This window comes from Balearica regulorum, chromosome 1, assembly GCF_011004875.1.
Source record: "Balearica regulorum gibbericeps isolate bBalReg1 chromosome 1, bBalReg1.pri, whole genome shotgun sequence".
In the NCBI taxonomy this organism is placed as follows: domain Eukaryota; kingdom Metazoa; phylum Chordata; class Aves; order Gruiformes; family Gruidae; genus Balearica; species Balearica regulorum.
The window spans coordinates 53,562,457-53,579,178 of NC_046184.1; the positions used below are offsets into that span (position 1 = coordinate 53,562,457).

General features: G+C 44.5%; 1 protein-coding gene across 1 annotated transcript in view; it reads left to right on the plus strand.

The window, feature by feature from the left end:
* UTP20 (UTP20 small subunit processome component) overlaps nucleotides 1-16,722 on the plus strand; it is a 65,582-nt gene that overhangs the window by 42,305 nt on the left and 6,555 nt on the right. The window contains 18 exon segments of the mRNA XM_075749673.1: nucleotides 260-399; nucleotides 908-987; nucleotides 2,765-3,054; nucleotides 3,556-3,695; nucleotides 4,183-4,339; nucleotides 5,085-5,183; nucleotides 5,545-5,712; nucleotides 6,419-6,585; nucleotides 7,522-7,663; nucleotides 7,960-8,076; nucleotides 8,915-9,085; nucleotides 9,872-10,000; nucleotides 10,493-10,603; nucleotides 11,358-11,437; nucleotides 12,182-12,251; nucleotides 13,272-13,454; nucleotides 14,407-14,538; nucleotides 16,238-16,370. Coding sequence (XP_075605788.1) covers nucleotides 260-399; nucleotides 908-987; nucleotides 2,765-3,054; nucleotides 3,556-3,695; nucleotides 4,183-4,339; nucleotides 5,085-5,183; nucleotides 5,545-5,712; nucleotides 6,419-6,585; nucleotides 7,522-7,663; nucleotides 7,960-8,076; nucleotides 8,915-9,085; nucleotides 9,872-10,000; nucleotides 10,493-10,603; nucleotides 11,358-11,437; nucleotides 12,182-12,251; nucleotides 13,272-13,454; nucleotides 14,407-14,538; nucleotides 16,238-16,370 — 2,509 coding nt within the window.

Genomic DNA, 16,722 nt, shown 5'->3' on the forward strand with positions numbered 1-16,722 from the left:
AGATGTAGTTATGTGAGAAAAGTTAAATGTGTGCAGAAATATTTGGAGGAAGGGGGTCTGGGGATCTGCTTGATGACCAGTGATTATATTTTATTTTTTTACCTGGTGATCGAGAGGAGATCTAAAAGAACTGAATACCAAGCATCATCCCCACTAGACAGACATTATTTCTTCTGGCTGTTATTGCTTTGAGTAAAGTATGCTGTAGACACATTCAGCATGAATACTAACAGCAACTGAATTTCTGTCTTTTGGGCAGCATGAAAATATGGTAACAGCCTCGGTTGAAGTTGTTGGAGCTGTCTGCCGACATCTCTCGTGGTCAGCGTACTTGTACCACTTAAAGCATTTCATCCACGTCCTGCAAACAGGACAGATCAGTCCAAAGCTGGGAGTCAGGTAGGTACTGTGAGCGATGCTGCTCTAGTTTTCTCCAAAGACTGCTAAGGCAAAATTCAGTGTCTTAAGCAGCATTGCATGGATTTTAGCCTCTTCCCTGGGATGAGAGTTTGCTAACTTTGAGGTGGACTTATGCAAGTGAAAGTGGGCACGGCCTTGCAGACTGCAACTGTGAAGGATTAACAGGTCGCTGTGTCTCACTGAGTGCATGCCAGCATTAGCAGCTTCTGGTTCTGTCAGGCTGTCCCTGCTCCTGGGACACTTCCATTGCTCCAGCACCGCTGTCTGTGAGGTTTCACAGTGAGCTAGGTCACAAAATGCATCTAACTGAAAAGCAACCAGTTTTTATTTCCTGGGTTGTTATTTCAGGATAAATGTCCTTATGCTGCAGTGTCACTGAGTCTGAAGTTTTCCAAAATGTGTTTTTTAGATTTTCTGTTGTGTTGGTCTATGCAGCCTCTCCTTTTTGTGCAGAGGGCTCATCTCTCTTCATGTTTTCTTTCCACAGCTTGTTAGAGACAGTGCTGGAAGCCTTTCACTTTGACTATGAAACGCTTGAAAAGCAGCTTGTGACCATTGACAACCAAGGTGAGCTTTCTGCTCCTGATTGTAGAAACACTGCCTCTAACTGCTCAAAGTGCAGCTAATCGAAATCTTGTGTTTTATTCTTGAGGTCAGCTACTTCCAGCTTTTTAAAATGTGCATATTGGAAGCTAGTTTTGACTTGCCTCCTCAGGAGCAGTGCAGACTGTCCTCCTGTGTGTTGACAAACTGAGGAGAGGTGGGGGAACCATCTCCACATAACCTCTCTGTCCCAGGCCTCCCTAAGCCAAAACAGCCCGGGCTGGGTGTACATAAATCTGGGGGGGTTCTCCAAGGTCTGCACCCACTCGTGCGGCTGCTGACACATCTGAGTTTTTTTTTGTCCTTGACGTTGGCTGCTCTCATGGTTATCTGCAGCTTGGGAAGGGTACTGTATGTCTTTGCCTTGCTTCCACCGCCATTTCATGGGAAGAAGTGATATTTATTCATCAGTGACCTGGATATGGGGACAGAGTGTACCCTCAGCAAATTTGGTGATGATACTAAACTGGGCGGAGTGGCCGACACACCAGAAGGCTGTGCTGCAATTCAGCGAGATGTTGACAGAATAGAGAATTGGGCAAAGAGGAACCATATGAAATTCAATAAGGGCGAATGTAGGGCCCTGCATGTAGGGAAGAACAGCCCCACGCACCAGTACAGGTTAGGGGTTGGCCTGCTGGGAAGCAGCACTGTGGAGAAGGACCTGGGAGTCCTGGTGGACAAGCAGCTCTCCATGAGCCAGCAGTGTGCCCTGGTGGCCAAGAAGGCCGATGGTATCCTGGGGTGCATTAAGAGGAGTGTGGCCAGCAGGTTGAGGGAGGTTATCCTCCCCCTCCACTCTGCCCTGGTGAGGCCACATTTGGAATATTGTGTCCAGTTCTGGGCTCCCCAGTTCAAGCAAGACAGGGAACTTCTGGAGAGCATCCGGTGGAGGGCTACAAGGATGATAAGGGGACTGGAGCATCTCTCTCATGAGGAAAGGCTGAGAGCTGAGTCTGTTTAACCTGGAGAAGAGAAGACTGAGAGGGGATCTTATCAATGCTTATAAATATCTAAAGGGTAGATGTCTAGAGGAAGGGGACAGACTCTTCTCAGTGGTGCCCAGTGACAGGACAAGAGGCAATGGGCACAAATTGGAAAACAGGACGTTCCATCTGAACGTGAGAAAAAAATTCTTTACTCTGAGGGTGACAAAGCACTGGAACAGGCTGCCTGGAGAGGTTGTGGAGTCTCCTTCTCTGGAGATGTTCAAACCCCGCCTGGATGCAATCCTGTGCAACCTGCTCTAGGTGATCCTGCTCTAGCAGGGGGGTTGGACTAGATGATCTCCAGAGGTCCCTTCCAACCTCTACCAATCTCTGAATCTTTGGCTTCTTCACTGTTGTGGTTACCTATGTTGTGGCCTTTGGGATATTCTGAGGAAGGAGAAGGATATCTCACAGCTGTGCTTGTCTGTACCTCTTGCCTTGTGAAATTCTCAAATGTCAGTGAACGGCAGTTCTCTAAGGTTCAAGCACATTGAACTTTGCTAAGCTGTCTGTGGAGTTCAGCCAAAGAGTAACCTAGTCTTTGCTTTAAGCCTAGCCCTGAGGGGCGATTATCAGAAACGGGCATGCCAGAGCATCTCTGCCCAGTAAAACAACTGTGATGCTTACTGATTGCTGTCAGTAATGATAGGTAGGAGTTTTGTCCAGAGCAAAGCCATCACAGGAGTCTCTTTCAAGGGCTCGATTTTTGTGGTCTCCTATATTTACCCATGCTTTTGACAATTACTTCACAGAAGCTGCTGCCATGGACCTTGAGCCAGTGTTGGAGGCTGAAGAAGCCATGGAGCTGGAGCAGAGTGAAGGAGAAGAGGAGGTGGTTGAGGAAAAGAAAGGGAAGAATCTCCCTGAGGAGCCAGCAGAACCTGAGCAAGCAGCTGAGACATCTAAAGATGCTGTGCAAATGGTCAAACCTGTTTCTTTCTTACCCCGAAATAAAGAAGAGCTGGAGTGTCTCATCAAACACATTCAAGATACAGTTACAGTCAACATCTTGCCTAAATTGCACAGGTGTATTGTTGCAAAGGTGAGGAGTTGGCATTGCAAAGGTGTTTTGCAGGTCTGTGCTGCTACCATAAAGGTTGGGGTGCTACTCAGAGCCCAGTGGAAATGCAGCACATAAAAAAAAAAAAAAAAAAAAAAAGACACAACTGGAGAGAGACCACCTGAAAGCATAAAAGGGGTTTCATCCCCTTTATTGTGTCATGGAGATTACTGGCAGATCCTCTGGTCAGTGTGGGTGTGGTGTCTTGTCTTCCTTGCTGAGAACTGGCTTGAACCACACAAGTAAAACGATTCACTTTTGTGCAGCCTGTTGAAAAGTTCTCAGCAACTTGCTAGCACCCAGTTTAACTTCTTTATTGAAAACACAGGGATTTATCTCACCTGTTGTTTAGCTGTCTGGGTTTTTCCTGTAGTCAGCAGAGGATAGCAACTTGCCTTGTTGACCTCTTCTAGAGTTTGTTGAGAAAAAGCAGGATTTGTTTATATATATTGAAAGTGCATTGTATCTTGCTCTTCTAAAAAGGTTAAAAGAGACGAGGAACACAAGCTTGTGAAATCCAGCGTTGTGAATGATGATGAGGTAGTTCGTGTTCCATTAGCTTTTGCAATGGTCAGAATGATGCAGTGTCTTCCCCAAGAAGTGATGGAAGCCAACCTGCCAAGGTAAATCCTGTCAGAGCTCCTTAAATGCAGTTCATTGTTCCAGGAATGAGTGCAGGCACCTTTCTCAAGCTGTGGTTATGTACAAAGCTAAATCCAAGAGGACATCCTAACAATCCTTAAATACTTTTTTTTTTTTTTTGGAAAATCATTTTCCTAGTGACGTTCTCCTTTGTCAGCATTTGACTTTCTTAAAGCTGTGTTTGAAAGAAACTTGGTAAATCCTTAAATAAGAGCAGAACTGTGAAGCAAGTTGCAGTGGTAGGGGTGGCAGAGCTGGGGAAAGAACAACGTACAGAAAAAAAGGACAATCGGTAAAATGTCTTGAAGGACAGTAGGTGTGTGTATGACTATAAAGCCTTTCTGTGAGGCTGGTTTTGAGTATAGCTCTGGTTGTGAAACAGCCCTGAAAAGCAGTCTCCTTAGCTAGCAGTGTAATTAGTTCTGCTCTGTTTGGGGGGTGAACTAAGCTGTCCGTCTCTGTTTCCAGCATCCTGCTGAAAGTCTGCACTTTTCTGAGGAACAGATTTCAGGAAATCCGGGACATCGCCCGTAACACCCTCACTAAAATCATGGAAGTGTTGGGAGTGCACTACCTTCTGTACATCTTAAAAGAGATGCAGTCCACTCTTGTCCATGGGTACCAGGTAATGCTGAAATTCTTCCTCTTCTGCTCTCTGTAGGTTTTTCTAATGTGTTAGGAGGAGAATCCAAAGGGAAGTTGCTACTGAAATTGTTTTGCACTGGTAAAATAGCTTGGTATAATACAACTAAATACTATTGCTGGTGCCTACCTCAGTCTTTATTATGTGAAGTGTCAGATGAGGGTCTGTACCCAAAGAACTTAAGAGTCTAAGGAGGGAAGAAAAGAGGAGCTCCATTTTCCCAGTGAAGAGTTGAGGTATAGAGGTGAAGGATGAATTTCTGGTTCCAGCAAGATTAGTGAAAATCTTTTGAGTAAGGTCATTATGGCCAAGCATCATCTGAGGTGAGTTTCCTAGATCCAGAGCCAAGGTTCTGACTATTAATTCATCTTTCCTCTTTCCATGGTGGTTGGGGTTAAGAAAAATTTCCTGTGTGGGTTACCACAGTGGAATAGGGTGAACTTCTAGCTGCTGTGAAAGTGAAAGCACCAGTTAGCACAGCCTAAAAATATTTGTAAGAGCACTGGAAAAGAGGAGATTCCAGCCCTTCTGCCAGACAGGGGTCATTTTCCTGCTGCTGGTACATGGATTCTCATCCTCCCAATGATTCCCCCCCCGCCTCCTATAATGAGAGCTCAAATGCAGTGTGTGAGTTGTGATGTCTCTGCTATGGGAGTCTCCCCATCCAGTATTATTAAAGAAGTCTATGCAGGGGTTTGGAAACATGATCTGTTCTCTTTTTCTCTAGCTCCATGTGCTGACTTTCACTGTGAACCTGTTACTGAAGGGCCTTTCTACCAGACTCAGCGCTGGTGATTTGGACCCCTGCTTAGATATCCTGATTGAGGTAAAAGCTATTGAAGATTGAAGGAAAGAGCATCATGAAGTGCCATGGGCTGGTTCTGAGAGGAGGTTGTTTTGTGTAGATTGTCTTGGACTTGGTGGCAAACAGGGCTGATTGTGTGTGTACTGCAAAGGAAGGAGACTGTGTTTTCTACTGAGGCATCAGCAGACCCCTTGTAGAGTAGCAAAGTATCTCTGGGGCTGTGTTTTATCTTGACAAAGAAAAGGTATACATGATATGCGGTAAACCTGGAGAATTATTTTTTCTGTGAATGGGGAAAAATAGTGTTGTTCTGCTTCTACTGGAGGACTCTAGCTCTGCTTTTCTGCTCCTCTCATTCATTTCTCTTGCCTGATTTCCAAAGATTTTCAACCAAGAGTTGTTTGGGAATGTAGCTGAAGAGAAGGAAGTAAAGGGAATTGTCTCCAAGGTCATGGAAGCACGCAAGAACAAGAGTTATGATTCCTATGAAATTCTTGGAAAGTTCATAGGAAGGGGCCAGGTGACGAAACTTATTCTGCCACTGAAAGAGGTAAGAAAAGTCAGCTAGAGTCTTTCTTAACTCTGAGCATTCTCAATTCTGTATGATCTGAAAGAAACTCTAGAGCCTCTGGGATGCTACTGTGAAATTACCTATATAACCCTGCTTTGGCTTCCCATTTTTCTTTTGGAAAGCAGTATGCACCCAGCTCAGTTTATGAGACTTTACTATTGATGTCTAGGGCAGGGAATGGTGTTCTGGGAAGCTTTCAACCCCTGCTGGAGAGGAAACATCTTGTTATGAGTTCTCCATGCCCACTTCTCTGCCAGCTCTTGTTTCTTCTGGAGTGCCAAAGTCCTGCAAGGCTGCTCTGTGGTTTGATCTCTTGTGCATGGAGGAAATGCCACCAAAATGTATTCAGGGTCTGTCCATGTGCAATAATTGCCTTTTCAGAGATGCAGTTTTTTGAGGAGAGTGCGAGTTCATGCAGAAATGGAACCCTGGTTTGCTCATGAGCTCTGGAGTGTCCTGGTGGCAATAAGTGAACTGACTGGAGGCTGAGAAGAGGCTGGAGAGAAAGGGAGGGATGTTGGGGCAGAGCTGAGGTGATGGGATGCTGTTCATGTAGAGAGCTGGGTACTTACAGCAGCATGTGATGAGAGAGGAATTGCTCTGGCTTTCCTCATGATTTTTAATACAGATAGCCGATCATTGCCTTCATGTTGCCCTCCTGACTTTCATGGTTGTGCCTTTGCAGGTTCTGGAGAGCACCACAAGCTTGAAGATAGTCCGGAAGGTGCATGAGGCACTGCGTCACATCATGGCAGGGCTGATCTTCAATTCAGACATGAATGCGGAATCCCTCCTCCTCCTCAGTCATGGTCTCATCAGTGAAAACTTGCCTCTGCTCACTGAGAAGACCCAGTGAGTTCCCGGATGTTATCCAGATGGTCTGTTATTGGTTGGGAGGTTTGTTTGCAAAAGTGGCAGCTCTTAAATCCAAACAACCAAATGTATGAGAGTTTCCTCACTTTCATTTGCCTTTTGTTTTCAATGCAAATGAATTATTTGGGCAGTCAGAGGGCAAGGAGAAAGCTTGGAAATAGGAGTGAGCACCTGAATTCATGGGATTCTACTCTTATAAGTGCTCAGGGCCTTCAGCAAGGCTTTTTCACCACCTGGTAAGCTGGTATATGCATTCAGGCGTTTAGATGAAGGGGCCAGGGGCAGAGTTTAGAGGCGAGCTACAAACTGTCGTATAAGAGGTATTTGGGGTCCTGGACATTTTTGTGGGGTCAGGAACAAGAGAAACCGTAGGCTGTCACTTCATCATTTTGCTTCTGGTTCAGAAGTCAGGGAGAACCATCAGATTTCCCCTCCATCTGGAGTGGTGTCACTGCTCAGAGCTGGGTCTGGGTGTCTTGCATTTCCTGTGTTACATAGGCCGGCTTGCTCTAGGATCTGACAGCAGTTTGCAGACTTCTTGGAGCAGTTTTTGTAAGCCATCAGAAACTGAAGTATCAGTAAATGAGGTGCAGTGGGCAGTGGCAGGAGGTATATTTGCTAGAAGGAACTACCAAAGTTGGTCTGTCCACTGAGAAGAAAAAAGTTGGAATGTTACACAAATCAGCGTGCATTTGTTATCTTTGTAATAGTGATATTGTTCTCAGGTCTGAGAGTCCTGTCTGTCATGCTACTCTCAAGTTCATTTTATTTCATTGTAGTCTAGCTGTGACCTGCTTTTGCTTGTTGTGTGGGTAGCAGCTGAGCACAGTTCAGCTCTCTTCACTCCCAACAGCAAGCTTGTTGTGGAGAGGGTTGAAATCTGAATATTCTCCTTTGCCATACACTGCTTTTCAGAAAAAAAGTTGCCCCTCCTCCAGATCCTCGGCTGCAACCAGAGAGCTGCCTGCTGCTCCCACCCACTCCCACAAGAGGAGGGCAGAAAGCACGTGTCAGCAGCAGGACAAACACGTATATCTTGGTTGATTCAGGACTTCGGGTAAGGATCTCCTCAGATACAAAATTTTGCAGTCAAAATTTTTGTTAAGGGTATTCAAAGGAAGGTATTCTGGATATATTGTGGTAACAACACAGCCACTAGCCTTAACTTTATTTTGCATGTGGTAACTCCAATGATGCCTTTTTGAGAGCTGTAAAAAGTGCTCAGCCTGTTGCAGATATTTGAATGGGATATGCCATAAATTCTGCTATAACCTGAAACAATGTGGGACCTTACTTAACTTATTTGAGTTCCAGCCTGCCTTTGAGATGAATGTTCTGTGCTTTCTACACCAGCTTCTGCACATGAGCCTGAAGAGGTCCAAAGTAAATTCTTCTGAGGAATGTGTTTTGGAAATGTTAGACCCTTTTGTTCAGCTCCTTATAGACTGCCTGAAATCTATGGATGTCAAGGTACAGTTCTGAGCTGGAGTCTGTCTGTCTCTCTCTGTTCTACTCAGAAGGGTCCTGCCCACAAATGTCATCTTGCCATTGATCTGCAAGAGAAGAGAAAGCCATCCGTTTTTCAAACCTGATTTCATATGTGTGCAGGTCAAGTTGTTTGAGGACATGATATCTCAAGGGGGAGGAGGGATTGTCACTGATGGAGTACTGAATGCTCTGCCCCTAATGCTGCAGGTTCAAGTATGGACAAGTTCTCCTGGAGCACGTTCATACAAAGACTTTGCATATTTCATAGGTTATCTACAAGGAGGTTGATGAGGTCCTGTGGCTGCTGGGAGCAGTGTTGTCACAACTGTGGTTTCTTTTGATCCAACTCTAATGTCTTTATTCCCAGCACCATAGGCAGCCTCCTTTTTGGGCAACTTTGGGTGTGAGTGAGCCTAGGAGGGAATCTGTTAAACCTTGGGTTTCTTGGAAGTGGAAGGCATGCGTCATACGCTACCAGATACCTGGAGCAGGGCTTTCAAGTGACCTGGGGTTTTGGCAGAGCAACTTCTATGTCTTGAAGGTACCTCTGCTTCAGAAAGAGTTCCTGCCATCTGCTGAATCAGCACTGTGTTAATGTCTTTACCTAGTGAAATCAAAACTACAGAGTTAGGGAGTGGCAGGTAGTGGTTTTAGAACCGAGAAACCCTTTGTATTACATCTGAATAGTTTGAAAGAGGTTAAATTTGTTAGCTAATTGCCTTTACCACAGTTGCAAATAGCCTCACCATGTAACGGAGTGTGAAGAGTGTTCTCTCAGTGTCATTGTATCCATGTACTGTCCTTTGGCTCTTTCTTACAGGTCATAACTGGTGCTCTGCAGTCCTTGGTATGGATTTTAAAGTTCCCTTTGCCTTCTGTCAGTACAAATCTGGAGCCACTGATCAAGCAGCTTTTCCTCTTGCTAAAAGAATTTGCCAAGACAGGAATAGCCAAAGGCCAGAATTTCCACTTGGTTGTGAGCTGTTTCAAAGTAAGTCCCCAGCTCTGCTCTTTTCTACTTTAGGATTAACTTTGTAGAATGAGACTCTTCCAATGGCAGATCCCTCCTGCAGCTGTCCCTGGAAAGCTAGTCTGGAGATCACAAGGTAGTGAGGGAAATGTGGCCATGCTGATTCTTTCTGAAGTGCAAACTTAAAGTTATGCTCCAAAAATGTGCAGCTTGAATCTGAAGGAAGTGGTTTTTATAGAAGCATATTTGCCTTCTGTCTTCCTTACAATAGTATCTTGTTACCAGCCCATCTTTTGAGAGGTGTCAGTTTTGTACATGTATAGCTTGCTTTTAACATGATTCATTGGAATAAACCCTTGCAGCTGAATTGAGACAAGGGAAGGAGGCAATTAATAGTAGTAATATCTAACTCAGTGTGCAATACCTTCCTGTAGATGTCTTCTAAACGTGTTGCTGAATTAATTACAGCTTTATGATCATAAGGGAAAGTTGGAATAATTCATGCTGAATGCCAATGCCAGAAGAATTTTCCCCTCTTCCTGGCTGTATTCCTGCCTCATAGTTCGTGTCTGTGAGCATCCCCGCTCATTTCAAGGACTGATCTGAATTTGTGTATTGGCTTGTGTTCGGTTTTTGTCTCAGAATTGCCAGCTGAAAGCAAAATGTGATGAGAACAGCGCTAGCTGCATTTTCCAGAGCAACAGTTTGTCTTTGCAAACCTAAGTGGTATAAACAGTCAGGCTTTGGCGTGGGTTTGTGTTTTATGGCACTGCATGTGTATTGAGAATGTGCTGTTTGATTTTGCAGTGTGTGACAGTACTTGTGAAGAATGCAAAGAGTCAGATAACCAGCAAACAGCTCCAAGTGTTGCTTGGCTTTGCTGAGGAAGACATTTACGATTCATCACGCCAAGCCACTGCCTTTGGCCTTCTCAAGGTATTTCTCTGCAGCAGATGTAGGGGTTCAGTGAGCCACTGGAATGGCAGCGATTCTGTCTCTTGGTGACGGGCTGTACAATCTCATGTCAGGAAGAGGCCACAGAATGCTGTTAAGGCTCTGTTATGGGTGGGGGAAGCAGCAAAGCTTTCCTGTTTGACTTGTAGTTGCTGTTTAATGTTGTTTGGGACGCTGTTTTATACACATGTGTATCAGGATGTATTTGGGCCTGAGGATGTTTTTGCTAAAGAATCAACATCCCTAATCATTAGACTAGGTATTCTTTTTCCCCCCAAAAAAACGGATATGGAATTGTAAGCCACCTTTTTTCACCTTTTTTTTTTTTTTTTAAGTTGTTCTGGCTTGTTTGAAGATGTGAAAAAGTCAGTGTTAGCGTGCCACCTGAGACCAGTCTAGTCCTGGGTTATAGTACCACATCGTGGACTGTGCAAGCAAAGTGATGTGACTCCAACTGTGCTTTCACATTTTTAGGCTATTTTATCCAGGAAGTTGATTGTCCCTGAAATTGATGATGTGCTGCAGAAGGTTGCCCAGCTGGCCATCACGGGGCAGAGTGAACCGGTGCGAGTCCAGTGCAGGCAGGTTGGTAGAATGGAAAGTCTCTCACTTCACTTACACCAGTCTAACAGGCTAGAGGGCTTAGTGTGGCTATCCCAGCTCTCACAGACACATGCCTTAGACCTGCTGAACCCCTAACCCCGTTTCCCCTTCTTACTAATCCTTGTCTCATTGTTATCTGGCTGGCTTTAGTTCTTGTGACCGATGCATAGCAGAATTGCGGACTGCTTGCCTATAGTGAGACTGTTTGCTGTGGTCTGCCTTCGGAGAGCTAGCTGCTCAGCAGCAGTGACATGGTCCCTCCTTTGGAGGCTTTTAAGCCCATGTAACTAAGTAACCTTTTCTGAATCCCAGCAGAAGAGAATTTGCCGCAAATCGATGATTCCTTCCCACTACTTCCTCCTTTCCAAGCTAAAAGGCAGAATTGATTGCTTCATTTGAAGCGTTGGGATACAGCAGGAGCTGTGCATAACCAAATAGTGCATTTCCATAGTTAACAGGATGAATTTTGAAGGATGCAGAATCTCTCTTAACAGAAGCCTGTGCAAATCACAGTAATACTCTAAAGACTGATCTGGCGGTTGTCAGACACCTGCAGATCCTGTTCCAGGCATGGAGCTTGAGAGCAGTTGTTGGCCTCTTACGTAACAGGAGCTTACATAGGCAGGAGAAAGTGATGATTCTCATAAACTCACTGCATTTTCTTCATAACCTTTTTACAAGTTTTCCTGAGTGTTTCTTGTAACTCCTCTCTGTGTTGTTGTGTTTTTCTTTCCAGATTTACTTAAAATATATTCTGGACTACCCCCTTGGTGACAAGCTGAAACCCAATCTGGATTTCATGCTAGCACAACTGGAGTGAGTTTATATTCCCAACATTTCTGTCAGAACAGAACCTTGTTGCTTAAATAGGACTTCAGTAACCATGTTGTGTGCCAAAGAGCTGTTTGAGGAGGAGAGAGTGTAGCTGAAGTCTTAATTTTCCTACCTCTAAAACACTTACCTTTTTCAGAGGCAGGCTGTTTGATAAAGCAAGCCCTTTTTTTCTTCCCTGTTTCACAACTGGTTTTGTTCTTCATCTCTTTGTAAGCAAAGGTTCTGTTGTTTGCCTAGTGGTTAACCAGCTCCACTGGTTGTAAACCAAGGGAACCGGAAAATCCAGAAAGAATAAGGGAAGGTGCATTTATATGGCTGCTGTCCCATGGCAATGGTCTCAAACTGCGGTTGCAGGCACAGTTGAGATCAACTGCACATGTTCAGCAGGAGCAGTGTGCCTGAAACCTCCTTCTGAGCATGACCTCTCCCTTGTTCAAGGTGACAGAAGTTTCATCATATTCCTCAGCACCATCGCACAAGTGCAGCTGTGCTGGCTCAAGCTGGCTGGAGCCCTTTTTCGCCTGTTTGTGTTTCTCTGTGCCCATTCTCTGGGAGATGGAGCCAATAGGCCTGCTGCTACTCTTCTCCTAAGAATTAAACCAGGTCTAGTAGCTGTTGTAGAAAGATCCCTGTCAGTATGTGTTTCTGGCATTGGCCATTCTTCTAAATTGTTAGCAACTTTCTAGAGTATTAACCCAGCCCTAACTGTTAACCATTTTCTCACAGGTATGAGTATGAAACTGGAAGGGAATCTGCACTGGAGATGATTGCGTACCTCCTTGACATGTTCCCACAGGTAACAAGCACCCCTCAGTGTTCCAAGCATCAAGCAGTTACTGTGGCTTTGCAGTAACAGCCTTTTCAGAGCAGTTTATTTTGGGACCACTTGATAGTTCCTATTATCTCTTATCATGAGCAGAACATTCACTTATCTCCAAAGAGCCTGGCTTTGCTCCAGAAGAGAAATGACATACTGGAAAATCCGCAGTACTTCTTTATCTAATGTGCTCGGTCTGCAAGTAAAATAGAGCTCTGTCAACTGGAGTTTGGATAAACTTAATGGTGATTTATGCCAGGAAGAAACACAAGCAGTTTCGGAAATGGAATGTCAATAGAAAATAAAGTCTAGAGTTTTCTGATTGTGGGGGTTTTTCAACATGAGGGATGTTGTTGACTGAACATGTGATGTACTATATCTGTTTTGTTGGCCTGACTTGAGAGGGAGGACTTCTCAGTGGGGTGGGTCAAAATGAAAGCTGAAAAATATCCATGCATCTATGCAGGGTAACATATGCAAAATGCTAAGCTACCTTAAAGCTCTGCAGCTGGAGCTTGACTGATGAGCGTTCAGGAGACTGAGAGAAGTGCAATCAAGCAAGAATTTGGGAGGAAGGAAGAGAAATTCTGCACAGTAAGCTGTGCTTCACCACCGCCTGATTAGATTTAGTATCTCAACTTGGTTCCCAGCAACTTTGCAAAGTAGCAAAGGGCTGATATCTCAGAGAGAAGGACTGTTAGGCTGATTGCACTGAGGGACTTCAGTGAGAGTTGGGCATGAAAATGCCCTTTAAGGTTTGACACGTTGCTGTCCCAGGGACATGTTCACAAGTCAGAGCAGGGCTGGGGCTGCTGTACGCTCCCTGTGGGCTCCAACAACTGGATCAGCCTGTCCTTTCAGTTCACCTGCCTTGACATGGACCCCACTCAGGGCTGACACTGTTCCTATATGCTGTGCAACAAATAGCCCTCTTTTTCCCCTTTAAATGCCAGAAGTTCCTGGGGGATGTGCAGTTGACTAATGGTTGTTTCTTTCTAGGATCTCCTCCACAAATACTGCGGGCTGTTTTTTCTCTCTCTCTGTATGATGATGATAAATGATGACTCTGCCAAATGCAAAAAGATGGCAGCTTTGACGTGTAAATCTCTGCTCAGTAAGATAAACAATGAAAAACAAGATCTGATGTTTTCACTGGTCACAGAGTGGTTTCACAGCAAGAAGGTACTCTTTGGTCTTTTCACTGACCATGTCTGGACTCTGTTTGGGGGCTGAGTAAGATTAAGGCACGTGAGAGATTGCTCATACCAGGTCTAGTGGATTGGTGGGTTCAGTTATGCCTGACTTAGTAGTTTTAGGAAAGGAGTATGAGCAAGATTCAGCTTAGAATAAAAGCTCTTTAAAGCTGTGCTCAGCACTATAGCTCTTGCTAGTAAGAAGAGGAAGAAATTATATAGCTTCGTATAACTGCGTGTATGTAGGGAACTGCTGCTGCTGCTGTAGGTCAGTCTACAGTCTTCCCAGCTGCGTTGCGCTGCTCTTTAACAGTCCCTCTTTTGGGTCAGGTATTTCACCAAGTGTAATCTTTGCTCAGGTTAAAGGTTTGAGCAAGCTCCTTAAAGCACTTCTGCTCCCAGTAATTGGCTTTTCATGCTGTCTTTAGCTCGGACTTGCTTCAATCTGTTGCTAGCAGCTGGAGGGTGGTAAACCTAGTCTTTCAGACCTCCCATTTTGGTCTGGGTACCTCAGCACTTAGTTATTCTCAAACAAGACTCAGGTTCAGTCCCTCTGTACTAGTGGAGTAAGTGTTCCTCAACACTTCATCCTTTTCATCTCTAGTATGTTCAGTTCTGGTTTCGGCTGTGGGCCGCATGTTGTGTTGTGAAGAATCAAAGAGTGCAAAGTAGCCCTCAGAGCTTTGCAGCTGGCAACTGGACTGGAAAAGACCTTTCGAATTTCAGTTTTAGGGTGTGTTTCCAGGGATAGCTTGTGCTGCCAGGTGCTTTTGTCCCTACCTGGCAGCATCTCCTTTTTTAAAAATACTTTGAAAACCAGTTTCTCTTAAGATGCTGTTGCTAGAGGCAAAAGTTAAGGATTGCTACCAGCTCCTGCACGTGGGAGCTGCAGGATTGGGTTATCAAGAAGTAACAAGAGGCGTTAATCTTTCTGTTGGCAGAGCTCACACAGGAGGTTGGCTGCCCAGGCATGCGGTTTGTTTGTTGAAGTGGAGGGAGTAATGTTTGAACGGCGGCTTGAAGCTGTCCTCACCTTGATTGAAAAAGAAATCAACCCGACTAAATTTGAAGACGTAAGTAATTTTTCTCGTGTGAGGCTTGGGGAAAGAGAATTAAGAAAACAGAAAAAGGGGAAGAAGCTTAGGAGAGATTTAACAGTTGGACCTACTGTTTGGGACTGAGAAAAGACACAAAACACACACTTTTGTTCTGAAGGGGTCCTCACGACCTAGAACCGTATTTTTTTGTCTGTAAGCCCATATTTGATGTCGTGTCACAGCACAAGGGGCAAAGGAACTTTTCAAAGCCACCTGGCCTGAGCCTGCAGACGTACTGTGTAACTGGCAGATATGTTGCTCCTTGCCCCAGCCTCTGTCAAGATCTCTGTGGGTGGAAGGGGTTCTTGAGACAGCTCTCAAGTCTCAGGTTTTTGGTTTTTACCTGTATGACTTGGTGGGTTGACAGCACGTAGCGTGGTCTTTCATGTGGTGGCAGGAGAGGAGGGAGTTCGGTATTTTGTTTAAAGTGGCATTATAAAAACCACCATCAGAAAGAATAGCAGGGTGCACAGGTAGCACTGGGATGAGTTAGAATCTGTTTAGTTGGAAAACAGCCTGACGATCACACTGACATCTGTTTAACTGGGAAATGTGTCTGCTAGCTGCAGCGATTTGTGTAAGGTCAGGAGTGCATCGCTTGTGACTCTCTGCTTTGTTAGGTGTCATTTACAGCTTTAACTTTCAAAGGAGTTCCCTTCCTCTACTTCAGACCATGGTTTTGTTTTATGGAAAATCTTTTTAGTGCATGTGATTAACTCAGAATAAAATTGGGGGAGGATAGATTTAGATTAGATATTAGGAAGAAATACTTTACTGTGAGGGTGATGAGGCACTGGAACAGGTTGCCCAGAGAAGCTGTGGATGCCCCCTCCCTGGAAGTGTTCAAGGCCAGGTTGGATGGGGCTTTGGGCAACCTGGTCTAGTGGAGGGTGTCCCTGCCCATGGCAGGGGGGTTGGAACTAGATGATCTTTAAGGTCCCTTCCAACCCAAACCATTCTATGATTCTATGAATAATAAAGCTGCCTTGGATCCTGCTTGGTGGGTGGTAATCCCAAAGAGATCCCAGTCACTGTGCCTGGGGAGTGGCCATGTATGTTACTAATGTGCAAGGGCAACATGCTGAACAAGAGAGAACCACCTCAGGGTATGTAAATTGGCAAGAGATGAAAACAAAATACCTGCAGCGAGGAGAAATTCAGTGTAATCGCCCCCTGTGCTGCCACATGTAGGTAAAGCACTGACTAGTTATATTAAGCCAGCTGGTGACTGCAGGCAGGGTGAGGACCTCAGGTTGATTTAGTAAAACACAGTGCACACAGTGTTGTCGTAACAACGTGGGGCTTCCCATGTGACACAGGCAAATCTGAGCTCAGCTTGGCTCTAAGAATGAGAGTCAAATGTGCACGAATACATGTACAGACAAAAATTATACACATTGTATGTGTAATTGCTTGCATTTAGAAACGTAAGAGTTTGTTACAGTAACATCTGTATAAAAAAAAAAGAATGATTGTAGTAATAATTTTCTGCAGAGATTCAGTCTCCAGAGGAAATGCTTTAGTGGAGCTGCTTCTCTTCTGTTTATTTTGGGAATTGGGTACAAGTCAGTCTTCTGTTTCTTTGCACAGTTCATCTGAAATCTATCTAGTAGGATAAATAAGCACTGTCTTCGGGTTCTCATAAGCATCTTTCTTGACTTGCTGATTTTATTAGATAACTGAAGAGGAGGAGGAGAAGGCTGCAGACAGGCTGCTATTCAGCTTTCTTGTGCTGGTAACAAAGCTAATCACAGAGTGCAACTTGATTCAATTAACCAAGAACAGTGATGTTGTGAGCAATATCTGGGGTAAGTATCAAGAATTATTATGGCTGTATTACAGGGAAGATTCTTTGTGTGCGGTGTGGTTTTTCACACCCTAATATAAACAACTGAATGTCATTGTACAAGATTTGCATGCTGCAAAATGCTAATATATGGCAGTTACTGGGCAGTGAAAGAGAAGGTGTTAATGGAAAAGGTTACATAGTTGATGAAAAGAACACGCCCTCCGTCTCAGTTGCTGGGATGTATTTTCTATTATCCCAAGAGCAAATAGTTGCAAACTATTGCATGTTTGACCATAATTACATCCTCTTGGATGAAAACGTTCAGCTCTTCTGGGAAGATGAGATTTTCTCGATGAGATCATACATACTAG